The 16,115-nt window shown below is 41.1% G+C and overlaps 2 protein-coding genes across 3 annotated transcripts in view; one reads left to right on the top strand and one right to left on the bottom strand.

The window, feature by feature from the left end:
• The window catches only part of LOC306855138 (CD9 antigen-like), a 31,861-nt gene extending 27,588 nt beyond the window's left edge, over window positions 1–4,273 (bottom strand). The window contains exons 1-2 of the mRNA XM_079393595.1: window positions 4,207–4,273; window positions 4,014–4,092 (exon numbers count right to left, since the gene is read on the bottom strand). Of these exons, the coding sequence (XP_079249721.1) occupies window positions 4,014–4,076 (63 nt within the window). The 5' untranslated portion in view covers window positions 4,077–4,092; window positions 4,207–4,273. The remainder of the gene's footprint in view (window positions 1–4,013; window positions 4,093–4,206) is intronic.
• Window positions 1–16,115, top strand: part of LOC306854962 (NACHT, LRR and PYD domains-containing protein 1 homolog) — a 295,440-nt gene that overhangs the window by 128,630 nt on the left and 150,695 nt on the right. The window lies entirely within an intron of this gene.

Here is a 16,115-nt window from a genome sequence, read left to right as displayed (position 1 = left end):
ATAAATGTCATTACTTGTTTTATTTATATAAGGTTGGCAGATTTGCATCACATAACTTTTATTAGTTTAAATAAAAAAATATGTCATCAAAATGAATGGAAATTTTATATGCAATTTAAATAAATTTTAAGAATTGGCATCGATATTTTTTTGAGTGCATCTCAGTTCATCGCAATCTCACAAAACTCAGCAATGAATATATGCACAATGAATAATTTATAACAGGGGTTCTCAAAGTCTACATTCAAAGGTCCAAATCTGAATTTTCATCAGTGTCAAAGGTCCGGATCAATTGGTTATTACAAAACGTGTTTTTAATAAACATACATAACATATAACAAATAAACACTCATTTTTTAAAAAAAGGTTCCCTTTGCATTCAAAATACTTTAATAACAAGTGCAAAAGTGGCAAAACAATTAATTTAAGTGTCAGCAGTAGAAGTCGACCTATAATGTTTTTTCTCTGGCCAATGCCGATATTTAGAAATCAGGGCAGCCTATGGCCGATATATGATGCTGATTTTTTTGGGCCGATTTTCTCTTTTTTTCCCTTTATATCAAAAGAGAGTTTGCGTAAATGGTTATTGCAGGGCACAAGATAGTAATAGTAGTAGTAGTAGCCTACTTCATAGTAATAATACATGGCTCAAAACTTAAGCACCTTCTCAAAACAGTTCTGAAGCATGCTTTTTTGTTTATGTTTGCTGACAGACACCAGTGTTTCCCGCAGACTAGCAAATGCAAGTTGATTCTCTGCCAGAAGGAGGCGCTGTTGGAGCGTGATATATAGCTGTTTCCCCGGTAACGACTGTAATCAAATAAGCGCTACTTTATCAGCCATTACAGGAAAGACCAAATGAAAATTGACATCAAAGCTTTTCTGAAGAAAACGGACGGTTCTTTTAAAAGATACAGTCATATAAAAACACCCGCGCAGCATTTTATTTTTGAAACGCGCAGTGCTCAGTTTATTCAACGAAGTATAAGCCTTTTGGAAAATCTATTTGTAGCGGTCAGTTTTGATATTGTGACAAGCCGCCACAAATAAATGTATACACTGGGCACTGCTATAAGACAAACTGCCATAATATAAGTGATAGCAAAACAAAACAAAAAAATAAAAATATTAGCGGTGAAATGTCGCCCGATTACGTCAAACGTCATACGCTCACTGGATGTCATGATGACAACAAATGTCATGAAAGAAAAGTTTCAATATCTCGCCTGCAATTTCGGACCTTCTCCAAAAGACATAAAAAATAAGAATAAATAAACAAATGATTTACAAGTTTAACGTGCGTTTATCAAAGTAGGAAATATAATTAGTGTTCTTGAAATATGAAATAGAAGCGGGTCCGGATTGAATTCCCTCCGGGTCCGGATCCGGACCGGAGTCCGGACTTTGAGAAGCACTGATTTATAATGTCTACACTTTGTGTATTATAATGAAAGGATTCATGAGAAAGCAAATTCAGCACTGCACAGGAACACCTCTGATTGGCCATTTCATTCTAGAAATCAACAGATTGGCTACACTGCTCAACACTGCAAACACATGTTATAAATAATAATAATAGTTCCTTAAATTTATATAGCACTTTTCTGGGCACTCAAAGTGCTTTACATAGAAGGGGGGAATCTCCTCAACCACCACCAGTGTGCAGCATCCACCTGGATGGTGCGACGGCAACCATATTACACCAGAATGCCCTCCACACACCAGCTTAATGGTGGAGAGGAGACAGAGTGATAAAGCCAATCAGCAGATATGGGGATGGTTAGGAGGCCATGATGGTCAGTGGCCAGTGGGCGAATTTGGCCAGGATGCTGAAGTCACAGCTCTACTCTTTTTGAAAGACATCCTGGGATTTTTAATGTACACAGAGAGTCAGGACCTCGGGTTAATGTCTCATCCGAAAAATGGTGCTTTTTGACAGTATAGTGTCCCCGTCACTACACTGGGGCGTTAGGACCCACACAGACCACAGTGTGAGCACCCCCTGCTGGCCTCACTTAACACCTCTTGCAGCAGCAACCTAGTTTTCCCAGGAGGTCTCTCATCTAGGTACTGACCAGGCTCAACCCTGCTTAACTTTAGTGGGCAACCAGTCTTGGGCTGCAGGGTGATATGGCTGCTGAAACTCTGCCTATGCTTGTGCCTGTTAATTGCTTTTATGTAACACTTTATTTTACAGTTTTACAGGCTCTACAAGTTAACGATATCTCACAAATCCTTCGGATTGGTCAAACTACAACTTCCTACAATTTAATTGTAATTCTTATTTATTCAACAGTCTTCCAAGATTGTTCTTTATTGTCAAGGTGCAATTCCTTGGCTGGTGCCGCGTAAAATAGTATGACCAAGACTTAATATTAATATTTAAGCCCAAAGCCATTACACTGGTGGTGCTACTTAAATCTATTATCACTACACTGACATTTATATATTTCAGTGATTTTAATTAAAAAACTACTGCTAGCCAATTTAATAATTTCATAATAGTAATATAATTATAATCTTTATTTTCTAGCGCCTTTAAATGTTACATCTCAAAGCACTTTACATAAAGAAATAAAATATCAAAATACACATTAAAATAAGCAAAAAGAGGATAAATACATTCAAAACACTTGTAAATAAAATAATATGGAAATATAAAATAATTTTCAAAGAAAAGAAAACCTCACAAATATCCTAAAAAAGGAATTGAAAGGGTTTTAGAAAGGAATTGTGTATTTATTTGCTATGAAATATTGATTTTTATATTGAATATTGAGTTTTGGCACACCTGACTGAGTGGCATTGTTCTACTAGAGTTTTAGTTCTGACATATAACAATATCTGATACTGCCAGAAATGATTAATATTATTAGTATGGTTGAACTGGATCATCAAAGGTCAGAAGCAAAGACATTGGTTAATAAAATGGCTATTAATATAATTTAACATATTTAATTATTGCAGGTTTGCATCATATTTTGAGTTTTGATGATTACTAAATCTGTTTTTTTTGCAAGTGAGATGAATTAATGCACATTCACATTTAGTCAAGGAACTGTATTACACCGCGCACACAATGCCTCTGCACTTCTGATTTCTCCCAACATGGGGACAGGAGACTTGTCAGTCAATAAATGGGAAAACTACTTTTTTTTTTTTAAAGTAACTCAGATATTTTATTGTAAATAAAAAAGAAATGCGTTACTTTACTAGTTACTTGAAAAAATTAATCTGATTATGTAATTTGCATTAATTGTTACCCCCAACACAGCCAAACAGCCCATTCTGACTAGTAAAAATCATACTTTTTGCTATTATATTTTGATAGTGAAAATACAATGACAGATATCAAGAATTTGTATTTCTGGAAGTGATAACATCATTGTTGATATCAAGAATTCACATTTTTACTAGTAGATATATAATTACTATTGTTACTAGTACAAATTTAATTCCTGATATCAAGAATTAGCATTTTAACTTGCGAAAACTGAATTGTTGATATCAAGAAATCATATCCTGGAAATGAACAGAAGTTAAAAACGGCTTGCCATGCATGCAGACCCAGACACAACTCCACTGAACCTGCAACGCGTTTGCTTGCAAATGGGTTGAAAGTGAAACTTTTTAAACCAGTAATATCAGTTCATTGATATTGTGAATTGAATAAAGTGAATTGACTTCAGTAGTATTAGGCACAGAAATGTACAGAATTTGACTGTACATTAAACTGTAAATTAAAAACAGACTGAAGTTACAAAAGTGTTTCAGTCAAAAGCAGTAAGTGATTTTCTCCGTCTTTTGTTGTTTGATCAATATTAATGACAGCTTTTCCAAAACTTTCTGGCTTCATTTATTTTTCCAAATCTTTTCCAGGCCCATTTTAAAATTCCATGGCTTTACCAGGCTTTTCAAGATCATACGAACCCTGTTTACATTTATAGAATGTTTTTATCAAAGGAGACAGTGTTTAACCAATAGACAAGGAAAAAAAACTGAGGCGTACTCACAGCGAACAGAATGTTGGATGAGATGAGGGAAAATTTACACATCTGCATGGAAATCTTCATCATGAACCAATTTATTTCACTGCAAGAAAAAATTATATTAAATACCCCCAAACAAGCACGGTCAGTTGATTACATCTTAGTGGACTACTTGAATGGCAATTGTTTATTAAATGTGCTATATAAATAAACTTGCCTCGATAAGAGCTGTAGTTGTGTTGTGATTGACTCTAGATTGCCTCTGATGTGTTCAGCCTCGTTTGAGATGTGCCTCGTCTCATCTGAAGTTTGAGTAGGCTGCTGCAGTGGGGGGAGGAGTGAGAAAAGTGCTCTTCTCCAAGTGGATCACACACCTAAGCAGTGGTGGACAAAGTACACAAATCAAGTTCTAGAGTAAAATTGCCTTTTGAGAGAAAAAAAAACAAAAAGTCGCATATAGGTTCACGTCACATTTTATTCTATCATTCAGAAATAATGTAGGCTAAAATGCTGGTTAGGCAAAATGTTTACAAACATTATAGTAAACACAGCTACAAGTACCCTTCTCTCCACAACAAATCCTTTAAAGTCAAGGTGATTTAAAGCATTTTAGACTATAAACATCAAGCAAAAAACAAATTAATTTAAGTTGAAACTGATGCCTACCTCTCTCATTCGGCACAAATCCAAATGTTTCCATATTCGCAATGTATGTTGATGCTAAAATATTATTTACTTACTTTTTTAATTTTGTCATTTAGCAGACGCTTTTGTCCTATAATTATATTATATTATAATTATTTATTATGTAATAATAAAACAACTGGCAATCTTTTGCTAAGTAAATATAACTGTAAAATAATAAAACAGTGAAGCTTTTGCAAAATAAAGAAAACTACTTCCTGTCGTCTCGTTTTTCTTTCTGTGAACTATGGATCGTATCACAATGAACCAAAACTCAGCACATTTTTTATTTCATTTTGTTAATCTGTTAACGATTTAAGTGAAATATATTTCATGTATAAGCCTATTCCTTTCTTATTATGTAAACCTATGATCTGTTGAACTACCTATTACTTCCTGCATAGTTACTTGTTCACAGTGGACCATTATTCTAAAGTGTTACCAACGAAATTGCTCAGAAAAATTACAAAATAACCCATTTCCACTTATTGACAACATTTATGGGTGCTATTAGTGCTTTCTCTGAAATGCAGTCTGTACAAATCTGTTCACATCTCAAAAAATATGTTCTGGGGGTTTCATGACCCTTTAACCATTTGTGTTTCTTGTTCAGGTTTCTTCCTTCCCATAACCCAGAAACAGAAAACAGGATGTGGCTTAACAGACACATCCAAGTGTTGCAATAAGTACTTAAGATTTGTTCATCTTATGCTTACCTTTTCTGGTATTTTTATTTTATTTGGTATTTTTTTATCACAATTTTTCCACAACCACTTTTACTTGCATTAGAAAATAAGTTGTCCCACTATTCTGTATTCAAGATTGGAGGCAAATCTTTGCAACATGCAGAATCTTTGCAGAAATGTGTTTTGTACGATGTTTGAGAAAAGCCATTGCTCTTATTTTAGATAAGATTAAGATAACAATTATGATCATTCCTGAAGGATATAGGATATATGAAGCAGTTTTAGGACACAACAAGGACTTTTTGACCCTTTAACAGTCACACTAAGAAATACATTATATATACATAATGATAATACATGTGATATGTAACAAAGCATTGTTTTTTGTTGAAACAAAGGAACAACTTCATCTATGATCAGGGGTTAAATTGGCATTTGTTATGTGGGGGGGGGCTCTATGGCATCAGGCTATATATTATATATATATATACTGTATATATATAGTAACAATGTCAATTATTGATATCAACAATGACATCATCACTCGCAGAAATTGAATTGTTGATATCAGCAATTCAATTTCTACTAGTAAAAAATATTATTCTTGATATCAAAAATTTATATCAGTAATGGCAATAGGCAAGCCGTTTTGACTTGTTAATTCGCAGGATATGAATTCTTGATATTAACAATTCAATTTTTACTAGTTAAAATGCAAATTCTTGATATCAGGAATTATATTTCTACTAGTAACAGTGGCTATTTTTGATATCAGCAATTACATTTCCACTAGTAACAATGTTAATTCTTGATATCAGCAATTCAATTTTCACTAGTTAAAATGCAAACTCTTGATATGAAAAATTCAATTGTTGATATCAAGAACTAATTTCTTACTAGTTGAAATTCCAATTTCACATATCAGAAATACAATTCTTACTAGTAAAAAGGTCTGTTCTTGATATAAAAAATGTAATTATTGATATCAGCAATTTAATTCTTGATATCAACAAATTAAATTGTCACTAGTGACAATGTTCATTTCTGATATCATGAATGTGATTGTTACTAGTAAGAAAGCCATTTTAGATATCAGAAATTATATTGATATCAGAAATGCATTTTCAGATATCAGAAATAACAAATGTAACATGTTGCAATACATTTACTGATATCAAGAATTAACATTTCAACTAGTAACAACTGAATTGTTGATATCAAGGCACAGGCAGTTGATATCTGAAATTGCCCTTGCAACTAGTGAAAATAGAATTACTGATATAAACATTTGAGTAATAGTTAAATAACAGTTTACAAATATCTAGAAATGCCATTTTCACTAGTAAGAATAGCTATGGTAATGAGTTCATGAATATTAATGAGATCTGGTTTTCCCATAATCCTCTTTTTAGCGTCAGCATTGGCCAAAGATAGCAGAAGAATGTCCATGCGCAGAAACGTCTCTACAGAAACGGGTGTAGAGACTAGGCTTAGAAGATTCCTTATCCTGTTCCTGGCTCCCTCTAGTGGATAGAATTAATATCACAGCCTTCATCCTCCAGTTGAAACGGCCGATAGTTTAGAATTTGATTTTGACAGCGGCTATTTGAATTCAGTGAATACAATTAATTCTAATTACACTAAGTGGAAATAGCCTATTTTCTTAGCAATAGATTATAATTACACCATTTAATAATAGTAATATTTTCTTGCAGTAATAGTTGTTTCATGCTGTTTATTGCAAATAGTGAGCGATATCTGCACCTCAGTATTGTAGTAGGCTACATTATAAAACAGTATACAATAATAACGTATTGAGTGTAAACTATAATTTGTATTAAAACTATTAACTGGATGCCGCTCCTACAACTAACCCTACCCTTAACCAATAATCACATTATTTTCCATTCAGTTATTTTACATTATTTCCTAAATTTTTACTGAAAATAAATGTGATTCCGATGTGATAAATTCCTTTCCGATGTGATTCCGATGTTCAGTGCGACATCGTTCTGGTGAGGGTTAACGGGGTGGTGATGGCGCAGTGGATAAGACACATGCCTTTGGTGTTCGAATCCACTGTGAGACACCAATGTGTCCCTGAGCAAGACACTTAACCCCTAGTTGCTCCAGAGGCGTGCGACCTCTGACATATATAGCAATTGTAAATCGCTTTGGATAAAAGCGTCAGCTAAATGAATAAATGGGGGAAGTCGTGGCCTAATGGTTAGAGAATTTAACTCGTAATCGAAAGGTTGCGAGTTCGAGTCCCCGGCCTGCAGGGATTGTAGGTGGGGGGAGTGAATGTCCAGCGCTCTCTCCACCCTCAATACCACGACTGAGGTGCCTTGAGCAAGGCACCGAACCCCCAACTGCTCCCCAGGCGCCGCAGCATAAATGGCTGCCCACTGCTCCGGGTGTGTGTTCTCGGTGTGTGTGTGTGTGTGTGTGTGTGTGTGTGTGTGTGAGTGTGTGCATTTGTTCACTACTCACTGCTGTGTGTGTGTGCACTTGGATGGGTTAAACGCAGAGCACCAATTTCGAGTATGGGTCACCATACTTGACAATACGTCACGACTTTACTTTACTGACTTTACTTAAATGTAAATGTTAACTAGTGAAAATACAATTATAGATATCAACAATCTAATTCCTGATATTAAGAATTTTCCGTTTTGACTTTTATTCCTTCTCAGGATATGAATTCTTGATATCAACAATTCAATTTTTACTAGTTAAAATGCAAATTCTTGATATCAGGAATTAAATTTCTACTAGTAACATGGGCTATTTTTTATATCAGCAATTACATTTAGGGGAAGTCGTGGCCTAATGGTTAGAGATTTGGACTCGTAATCCAAAGGTTGCGGGTTCGAGTTTCGGGCCGGCATGGATTGTAGGTGGGGGGGAGTGAATGTCCAGCGCTCTCTCCACCCTCAATACCACGGCTGAGGTGCCCTTGAGCAAGGCACCGAACCCCAAACTGCTCCCCGGGCGCCGCAGCATAAATGGCTGCTCACTGCTCCGGGTGTGTGTTCACGGTGTGTGTGCGCGCACTTTGGGTGGGATAAATGCAGAGCACGAATTCTGAGTATGGGTCACCATACTTGGCCGTATGTCACTTTCACTTCACTTACATTTCCACTAGTAACAATTGTGACGAGCGTCCCGAAGTGTCATCAGCGTCGCCCTGGAAACAAGCGAGGAACACCCGCACATCCTCATCACAGGCTGATCGGTCACAGTTGCGGCTCATCAGGCGGCGGCTAGATAAGCCACGCACTGGGAGAGGACTCCATGAGACCAAGCACTAACTCGCCATCTCATTTCTCCCACAGACAGCAGCGTGTGACCGACCAGCCCCCCTTGGACACTACACGGACTCACAGCACTGGGAAAGGAGGAAGAGAGCACACACCACACTGGAGCACTCCCAAGGAACTTTTTCCCCTTCCTTGCACTTCACACCGCCTCAATAAAGCCACCCTTCAGGGCCTTTAACCTGCCTTCCTTGTTGTGTGATTCCTCATCCCGTTACACTGGTGGAGAATGCGGGCAGATTCGTGAGGAATCACCGACAAGCGATTTCCCTGACCTCATCTTTTTTTCTCTGTTTGTTTTTCCAGTTATTTTTATTTTTTTTGTTATTCAGGCGAGCACTCCTCCCCTCACCATGGATGAAATCCTCCAGCGGCTCGCGGAGTTTAGCATCCGCCAGCAACAGATCGTTGAGCACCTTGTCACCCGTCAGGGAGAGACGGAGCAAGGGCTCACGGCGTTCCGCTGCTGGACCCTCGAGTGCAAGCCACGAAATTGCTCCCCAAAATGACCCCGCATGATGATGTGGAAGCCTACCTCCAAATGTTTGAGACAACGGCAACCTCGGAAGGATGGCATCCCGACGACTGGGCACAGGCGCTGGCTCCCCTGCTGACGGGTGAAGCTCAGCGCATGTTCTTCTCTCTTCCCACAGCCTCCGCTGACCAGTATGCGGAGGTTAAGAAGGAGATCCTCGCCCGCATGGGATTATCCCCTATCTGTGCCGCTCAGTATTTCCATGACTGGGAATATAAACCCCGACTCCCCGTGCCCAGGCCGCCGAACTCACGCGACTTGCGCAACACTGGCTGCTCGAGGGGACGTCATCAGCCAGTCAGGTGGTGGAACGCGTGGTGATAGATCGTCTGCTTCGAGCCCTTCCCCGCTCCCATCGACAGGCAGCTGGGATGAGGGGCCCAACCACCACCCTGGAGCTCGTAGAAACCATTGAGCTGGCGGATGCAGCCTAAAATCGAGACACTGGGGAGCGAGCGCCGCCGTTTCCCCGAAGGGTGGTTCAAGGGCTCCCGTGCTTCCCCCATGGACCTGGTTGGCAGGCTGCATTGTACACCGCGACCTACCGGCTGGGGCTCCAGAAGTGGAGGTTAAGGTGAAAGGGAAGCCGTTCCGGGCCCTCCTGGATTCGGGAAGTGCGGTCAGTCTGGTACAGTCTCACATTCTCGCTCCACGGATGGAGTGTAAAACCTTCCTTCCCATCCCCTGTGTCCACGGGGACACCCGACAAGTGCCCACCCGCAGAGTGACCATCTCGGCCATATCCAGCACCTGGCCCATCGAAGTTGGGGTCGTGAAGGACCTTCCCGTGCTGATCGGGAGAGACTGGCCAGGGTTTGACCGCCTGCTGAGCGCAGCGACGCAGACTGCCAGCCCTTGAGAGGACCGCCGGAGACGGAGGCCCAGGAAAGGACCTCACCAGCGCCCCGTCCTTTTGGCTTCGGACAGCCGGAGAGATGATGAGTCCCCCTCCCAAAATACTAACCTCTTCTATGATGTTTTCCAGCAGGTGATGGGAGGGGGATCATTCGGGAAGGAACAGCGAGAGGATGACAGGCTGAACCAGGTCCGAGTCATTGAAGGCAAGGAAGCTCAGCCTGCCCCCCATCCTCTCCTGCACTTCGTGGTCCAAAACGGCCTGCTCTATTGTGTCGCCCAGCGGAGGGGGGAGGAAAAATTATTGTTGGTGGTGCCACGCACGAAAATGGAGACCGTATTGGAACTGGCCCACTCACATCCCTTGGCTGGGCACCTGGGAGTGGCGAACACGGTCCAACGGATTCGCGACCGCTTCCATTGGCCGGGCCTTGAGGCAGAGGTGAAGAGGTTCTGCCAAGCCTGCCCCACCTGCCAAATGACGTCACCCAGGACGCCTCCCCCCAGTCCGCTGATACTGCTGCCCATCATCGAGGTGCCCTTTGAGCGCATCGGGATAGACCTCATGGGGCCGTTGCCTAAATCTGCCCGGGGACATGAACACATCCTGGTGATTGTTGACTATGCCACCCGGTATCCAGAGGCAGTTCCCATTCGCAAAGCCACAGCGAAAGCCTTCGCCCAGGAACTCTTCCTGCTCTCCAGCCGAGTCGGCATCCCAGCGGAGATCCTGACCGATCAGGGTACCCCCTTTATGTCCCGGCTAATGGCTGACCTCTGCCGGCTGTTGCGGGTGAAACAGTTGAGGACCACCGTCTACCATCCACAGACCGACGGTCTGGTTGAACGCTTCAACCAGACCCTGAAGCAAATGTTGAGACGGGTGGTCGCGGAGGACAAACACGATTGGGACCTCATGATCCCCTACGTCCTCTTCGGGATGCGCAAAGTCCCCCAGGCCTCAACTGGATTCACCCCCTTCGAGCTCCTCTTTGGCCGTCAACCCTGCGGCCTCCTTGGATGTGGCGAAGGAGGCCTGGGAGCAACAGCCGGCAGCCCATCGCTCGGTGATCGAGCACGTCCGCCAGATGAGGGAGAGGATCGACTGGGTCATGCCATTAGTCCGGGAACACCTGACAAAAGTGCAGCAGGCTCAACAGCACCACTACAACCGGGCAGCCCAGCCACGGGAGTTCCAGACAGGCGACCGAGTCATGGTCCTAGTCCCCAACGCGGCCTGCAAGTTCCTGGCCACCTGGCAGGGGCCTTACACGGTGCTGGAGAAAATTGGGTCGGTTACCTACCGTGTCCGGCAGCCAGGAAGAAGGAAAGCCAAGCAGCTCTACCACATTAACCTGCTGAAGAAGTGGGTGGGGACTAGAGACCAGCTCGCCGCCCTCGCCACCTCTCATCCCGTGGTGGTCGATGTCAACCCCCATCTCTCGGCTGTCCAGAAGGGGGAGCTGCAGCACCTGATCGGTCAGTTCTCTGATGTGTTCTCATCTCTCCCTGGGCAGACCAGCGTCATCCAACACGACATACGGACGCCACCAGGGGTCGTCGTCAGGCAACAGCCCTACCGTGTCCCTGAGGCTCGTCGGCAGGCTATTGAGGACAAAATACAACAGATGCTGAAGTTAGGGGTGATAGAACATCATGCAGCCCGGGGTCCAGCCCGATCGTGATGGTCCCGAAAACCGGACGGCACCCTCCATTTCTGCAACGACTTCCGCCGTCTCAACGAGGTCTCCGAGTTCGACGGATAACCCATGTCTCGGGTGGATGAGTTGTTGGACCGACTGGGAAGGGCCCGGTATATCTCGACGTTGGACCTCCCCAAAGGTTACTGGTAGGTACCCCTCTCTGATACTGCAAAACCTAAGACTGCTTTTTCCACCTCTAGCGGCCACTGGCAGTACCGTACCCTTCCCTTCGGCCTTCACGGAGCACCAGCCACGTTCCAGCTGCGAACGCCAACGCTGACGACCTCTCTCGGATCTGGGCAGCTTTCACAGGTCTGTCAGGGGTCACTCCCCACCCACCCCCTCAATTCCCCCTACCGTCGCCCTGGAAACAAGCGAGGATCACCCGCACATCCTCATCACATGCTGATCGGTCACAGCTGCGGCTCATCAGGCGGCGGCTAGATAAGCCACGCAAGCCCCACACACTGGGAGAGGACTCCATGACACCAAGCACTAACTCGCTATCTCATTTCTCCCACAGACAGCAGCGTGTGACCGACCTTGTTACTAGTAGAAATCTAATTCCTGATATCAAGAATTAACATTTTAACTAGTAAAAACTGAATTGTTGATATCAAGAATTCATTTCCTGAGAATGAATAAAAGTCAAATCGGCTTGCCATAATACATGGGCTAGATTTATGACCTGATTTATGGATATATGACCCCTTTGTCACCCTGACTGTCACGTCACCAGGTCCTGTCACCCCTGACTGACAGTAGGGTGTGTAAATCAAAAGATCAAAACAAATGTTAGATTTGACATTTTATGGATTTATGACCGGATTTATGATGTTTTTATCTTTCCTCTTTGTTTTTATGGTGTTCCTTCCTGAGCTGTAGCTAGCTTCCAGTCTGGAGGTGTTGGGTTCTTCCTGATTGTGGAAAAATAGCTGGCCAAAGGGGTGCATATTGACACAGATCAAACAAACATTGATCCTCTTAAGGTATGGTATAAGCCTATGTTAATGCCTAGACGGGGTTCTTCCTGACTGTGGAAAAATGGCTGAGCAAAAGGGTGTGTTTTAGGTCAACACCTTTGGTGGATTGGTGTCTAGACATCAGAGCCCAAAGCTTCTCCCCAATCTGTTTCCTACCATGATGTAGTCGGTGTCTGATATGTTTTAATTAGGGCCGGGACTCGATTAAAAAAATTAATCTAATTAATTAGAGGCTTTGTAATTAATTAATCGAAATTCATCGCATTTTAATCGCATATAAATATTTGACCTGAGAACAGTGAGAAGTAAGTTTTTTTATATGGATTTTTAAATTTCCCATCCACAGGGCCAACCAAAGCGGTCTCATCAGCTTCTTTGTCCATGTTCACTGTGGTTTGTTTTTGGCTGTTTCTCAATATGCGTTCTTCAGCGATCTTGCGTACTTGTGTTCTCGTTCTACGTCATCATTAACCGCCGAAGTTCAGTTCCAATTCTCAAGAATGCAAGTATAGAGGATGCATGAAAGTGCCCGGATACGTTCTTGAAACTGAGGATGCATCGAGTGCAGACTTGAGAGAATCGAGCCGTTAGAAATCCCAGAAAACGCTGTGGGTGGCCGGTGTACGGAAGCCTGTAAGCTTTAAAGTCGATCTCACAAATACTTAACGGCTCTTCAAGTTGAAATTTGATATGCATGTTAAGAAGCTATGTAGAACAATCAAAACAAATCTGAATTGTTTTTACATGATTAGACCATATATATCCTTGAAAGCAGCCAAGTTATACATGCATGCAATGATTTTATCACATTTATCTTACTGTGTGACTGTCTGGAGTCAGGTTGCTCAACTGACTATTAAACCTGTCAGATCCCTATATAAACAAACACTAAAAGTTTTGGATAAGAAACCAACCAGATGGCATCACTGTAGCATTTTACAAAAATATAGTTTGCTTAGTTTTGAAAATTTTATAAATTCATCTTTTATTAAAATGTTTTTTAAATGTTTAAATAATCTTGCGCCAAAAGTTATATGCAAATTAATATAAAAACAGAGTAGTAAGGGAATCGCTACAAGAGGTGCAACTACACAGAACTGTATAATACCACAGAGAAAAACTAAATTTGCACAATCTACATTTTCAGTTCAAGGTACGTTGTTATGGAACAGCCTGTCAGCTGAATTGAAAATGCAAACACAGTTGAATATTTTTCAAACAAAACTGAAAAAGTGGTTCAAACAAAAGCAGATATGTGAACATTGATGGTGGTACATAGTTTTAGTTGTTTATTTTATTTTATTTCATTTGTGTTTTTTTTAGCCCAACCAGGGACTGGGGCTGCAAATTAGCCTCCGGCTAGAAGCCTATATGTAGAGCATCGGCTGCATGAAATTGTAGCAATGTTATACTGCATTGTCCCTGTTAAATAAAAAAAAAACAAAAAAAAAGTAAACATTTTATCGTTTTGTTTTGGTTAATTTTAATAAAGTTATAAGACCCGGAGAAAGTCTGCATTTTTATTGGCATATTTAAATTAATCTTAACAGTAAAACATATAACGTTGTAAAATAAAACACAATACAATTATATAATAGTATGAAATGTTTTAATAAGTTATGACATTTTGTAATATTGATTGTTCATTGGCCGTTTCTTATGCTGAGACTATGCGGTCAGTTAAGCAGGAACGCAGTACATCTCAGTTCTCATAAGTGTGCGTTCTGTGTTCTCGTGTCCTTCCGAGTTCGTTCTTCCAAGGAAGCTCTCTCTCGCGCACTCTCCCCGTGTTCGCTTGACTTTTGTCAAGCCCGGCGCCTCATAGGCAAGACCGGTCTCCACGAGAACGCAAGTCCGTTCTTTGCGTCTTTTGTCTGAACGCTAGTAGGTGCTCCAGTATAATCGGTCCGCCGAAACTCATCCAGTGAGAAACGTTCCGCGGTGCAAAAATAAGTGCGATTAAAATGCGTTAAAAAAATTTAACGCGTTATTTTTGTGTAATTAATTAATCTAAATTAACGCGTTAAAGTCCCGGCCCTAGTTTTAATATGTTTGTTAACGGGAATGTGCTTTGTTTGGGGGTTGGAAGACATCCAAACACGTGTCTAATGTCAAACCACTAAACGGTTTAGTTCTGCTTGATCTATAGGCTAAATGTTGATAGCTAACACATCACTGTTTTGATTGTTTGCAATAATACTGAACTGCTCTAGCAATACAAATGTACAAATATTACTTTTGCCAATAAAGCAGCTAAAAACTGAAACAGAATTAAAGAATTCACCAAGACCATATTTCTATATGCGTCTGAAAAAGGTGCTATGTCCAGGTATGTTTTTCTTTATCATCTCTATGTGTGTATGCTAACACCTCTGTAGGATCAGAACAACCTAATCTGTAGAAAAGATAAACTTATGAGAAGCAGTCTTAAGTTAAGAATTATTCAAACCACCAACTTCTCAGACCAGACCACCCTATGCATTTCCTTCTAACAGTGAATGTGTCTAACTGACAGCGGATATCCTCTATGCGCTTGTGTTAATGGCTTTACAGCATCCACCTCATATAGATGTGCACAGAATCATGCTTTAGTTCAGTTCAGTTCAATTTATTTATAAAGCACAATAAAACAACAATGGTTGACCATTGTGCTGAATAATATAGTTTAAAAGAAATCAAAGTACATTACAGGATATGACAAGACAAACAAATAAACATTTTAAATAAGCTCTGCTTTAGACAATGAACACACACACACACGTTAGGTTTCCATGTTTTGTGGGACAATCCATAGGCGTAATTTTACATTTACATTTAGTCATTTGGCAGATGCTTTTATCCAAAGCGACTTACAATTGGGGAATACAAAAAGCGATTAATCTTGAAGAGGTAATCGGACAGAGGAAGTGCTCATAACACCAAGTCTCAGTCATTGTTCAAATAAGTACAAGCTAGTAAGGGAGGGAGAGAAGGATAGAAGGAAAGATTAATTTTTTTTTTTTTTTGAGTTTAGGATGTCAAGTCAAGTACTGCCAAAGAGATGAGTTTTCAGTTGTTTCTTGAAGATTGACATGGATCCAGCATTCCGGATAGGGGTGGGAAGATTATTCCACCAGCCAGGAACGGTGAACGAGAATGTTCTGGAGAGTGATTTTGAGCCTCTCTGTGATGGTACCACAAGGCGTCGCTCACTAGCAGATCTCAGACTTAATGGTTTTTATACTGTCCAAACAGTATTTTCCATTACCCTACACCAAACTTACACATAAACCTACCCCTTACAGAAAACTTGTGCATTTTAAGATTTTCAGAAAACTACATTCTGTATGATTTATAAACTTGTTTCCTCATGAGGACAAA

This window comes from Barbus barbus (genome assembly GCF_936440315.1).
Source record: "Barbus barbus genome assembly, chromosome: 3".
Lineage (NCBI taxonomy): Eukaryota > Metazoa > Chordata > Actinopteri > Cypriniformes > Cyprinidae > Barbus > Barbus barbus.
This window is presented reverse-complemented; position numbering and strand designations above follow the sequence as displayed.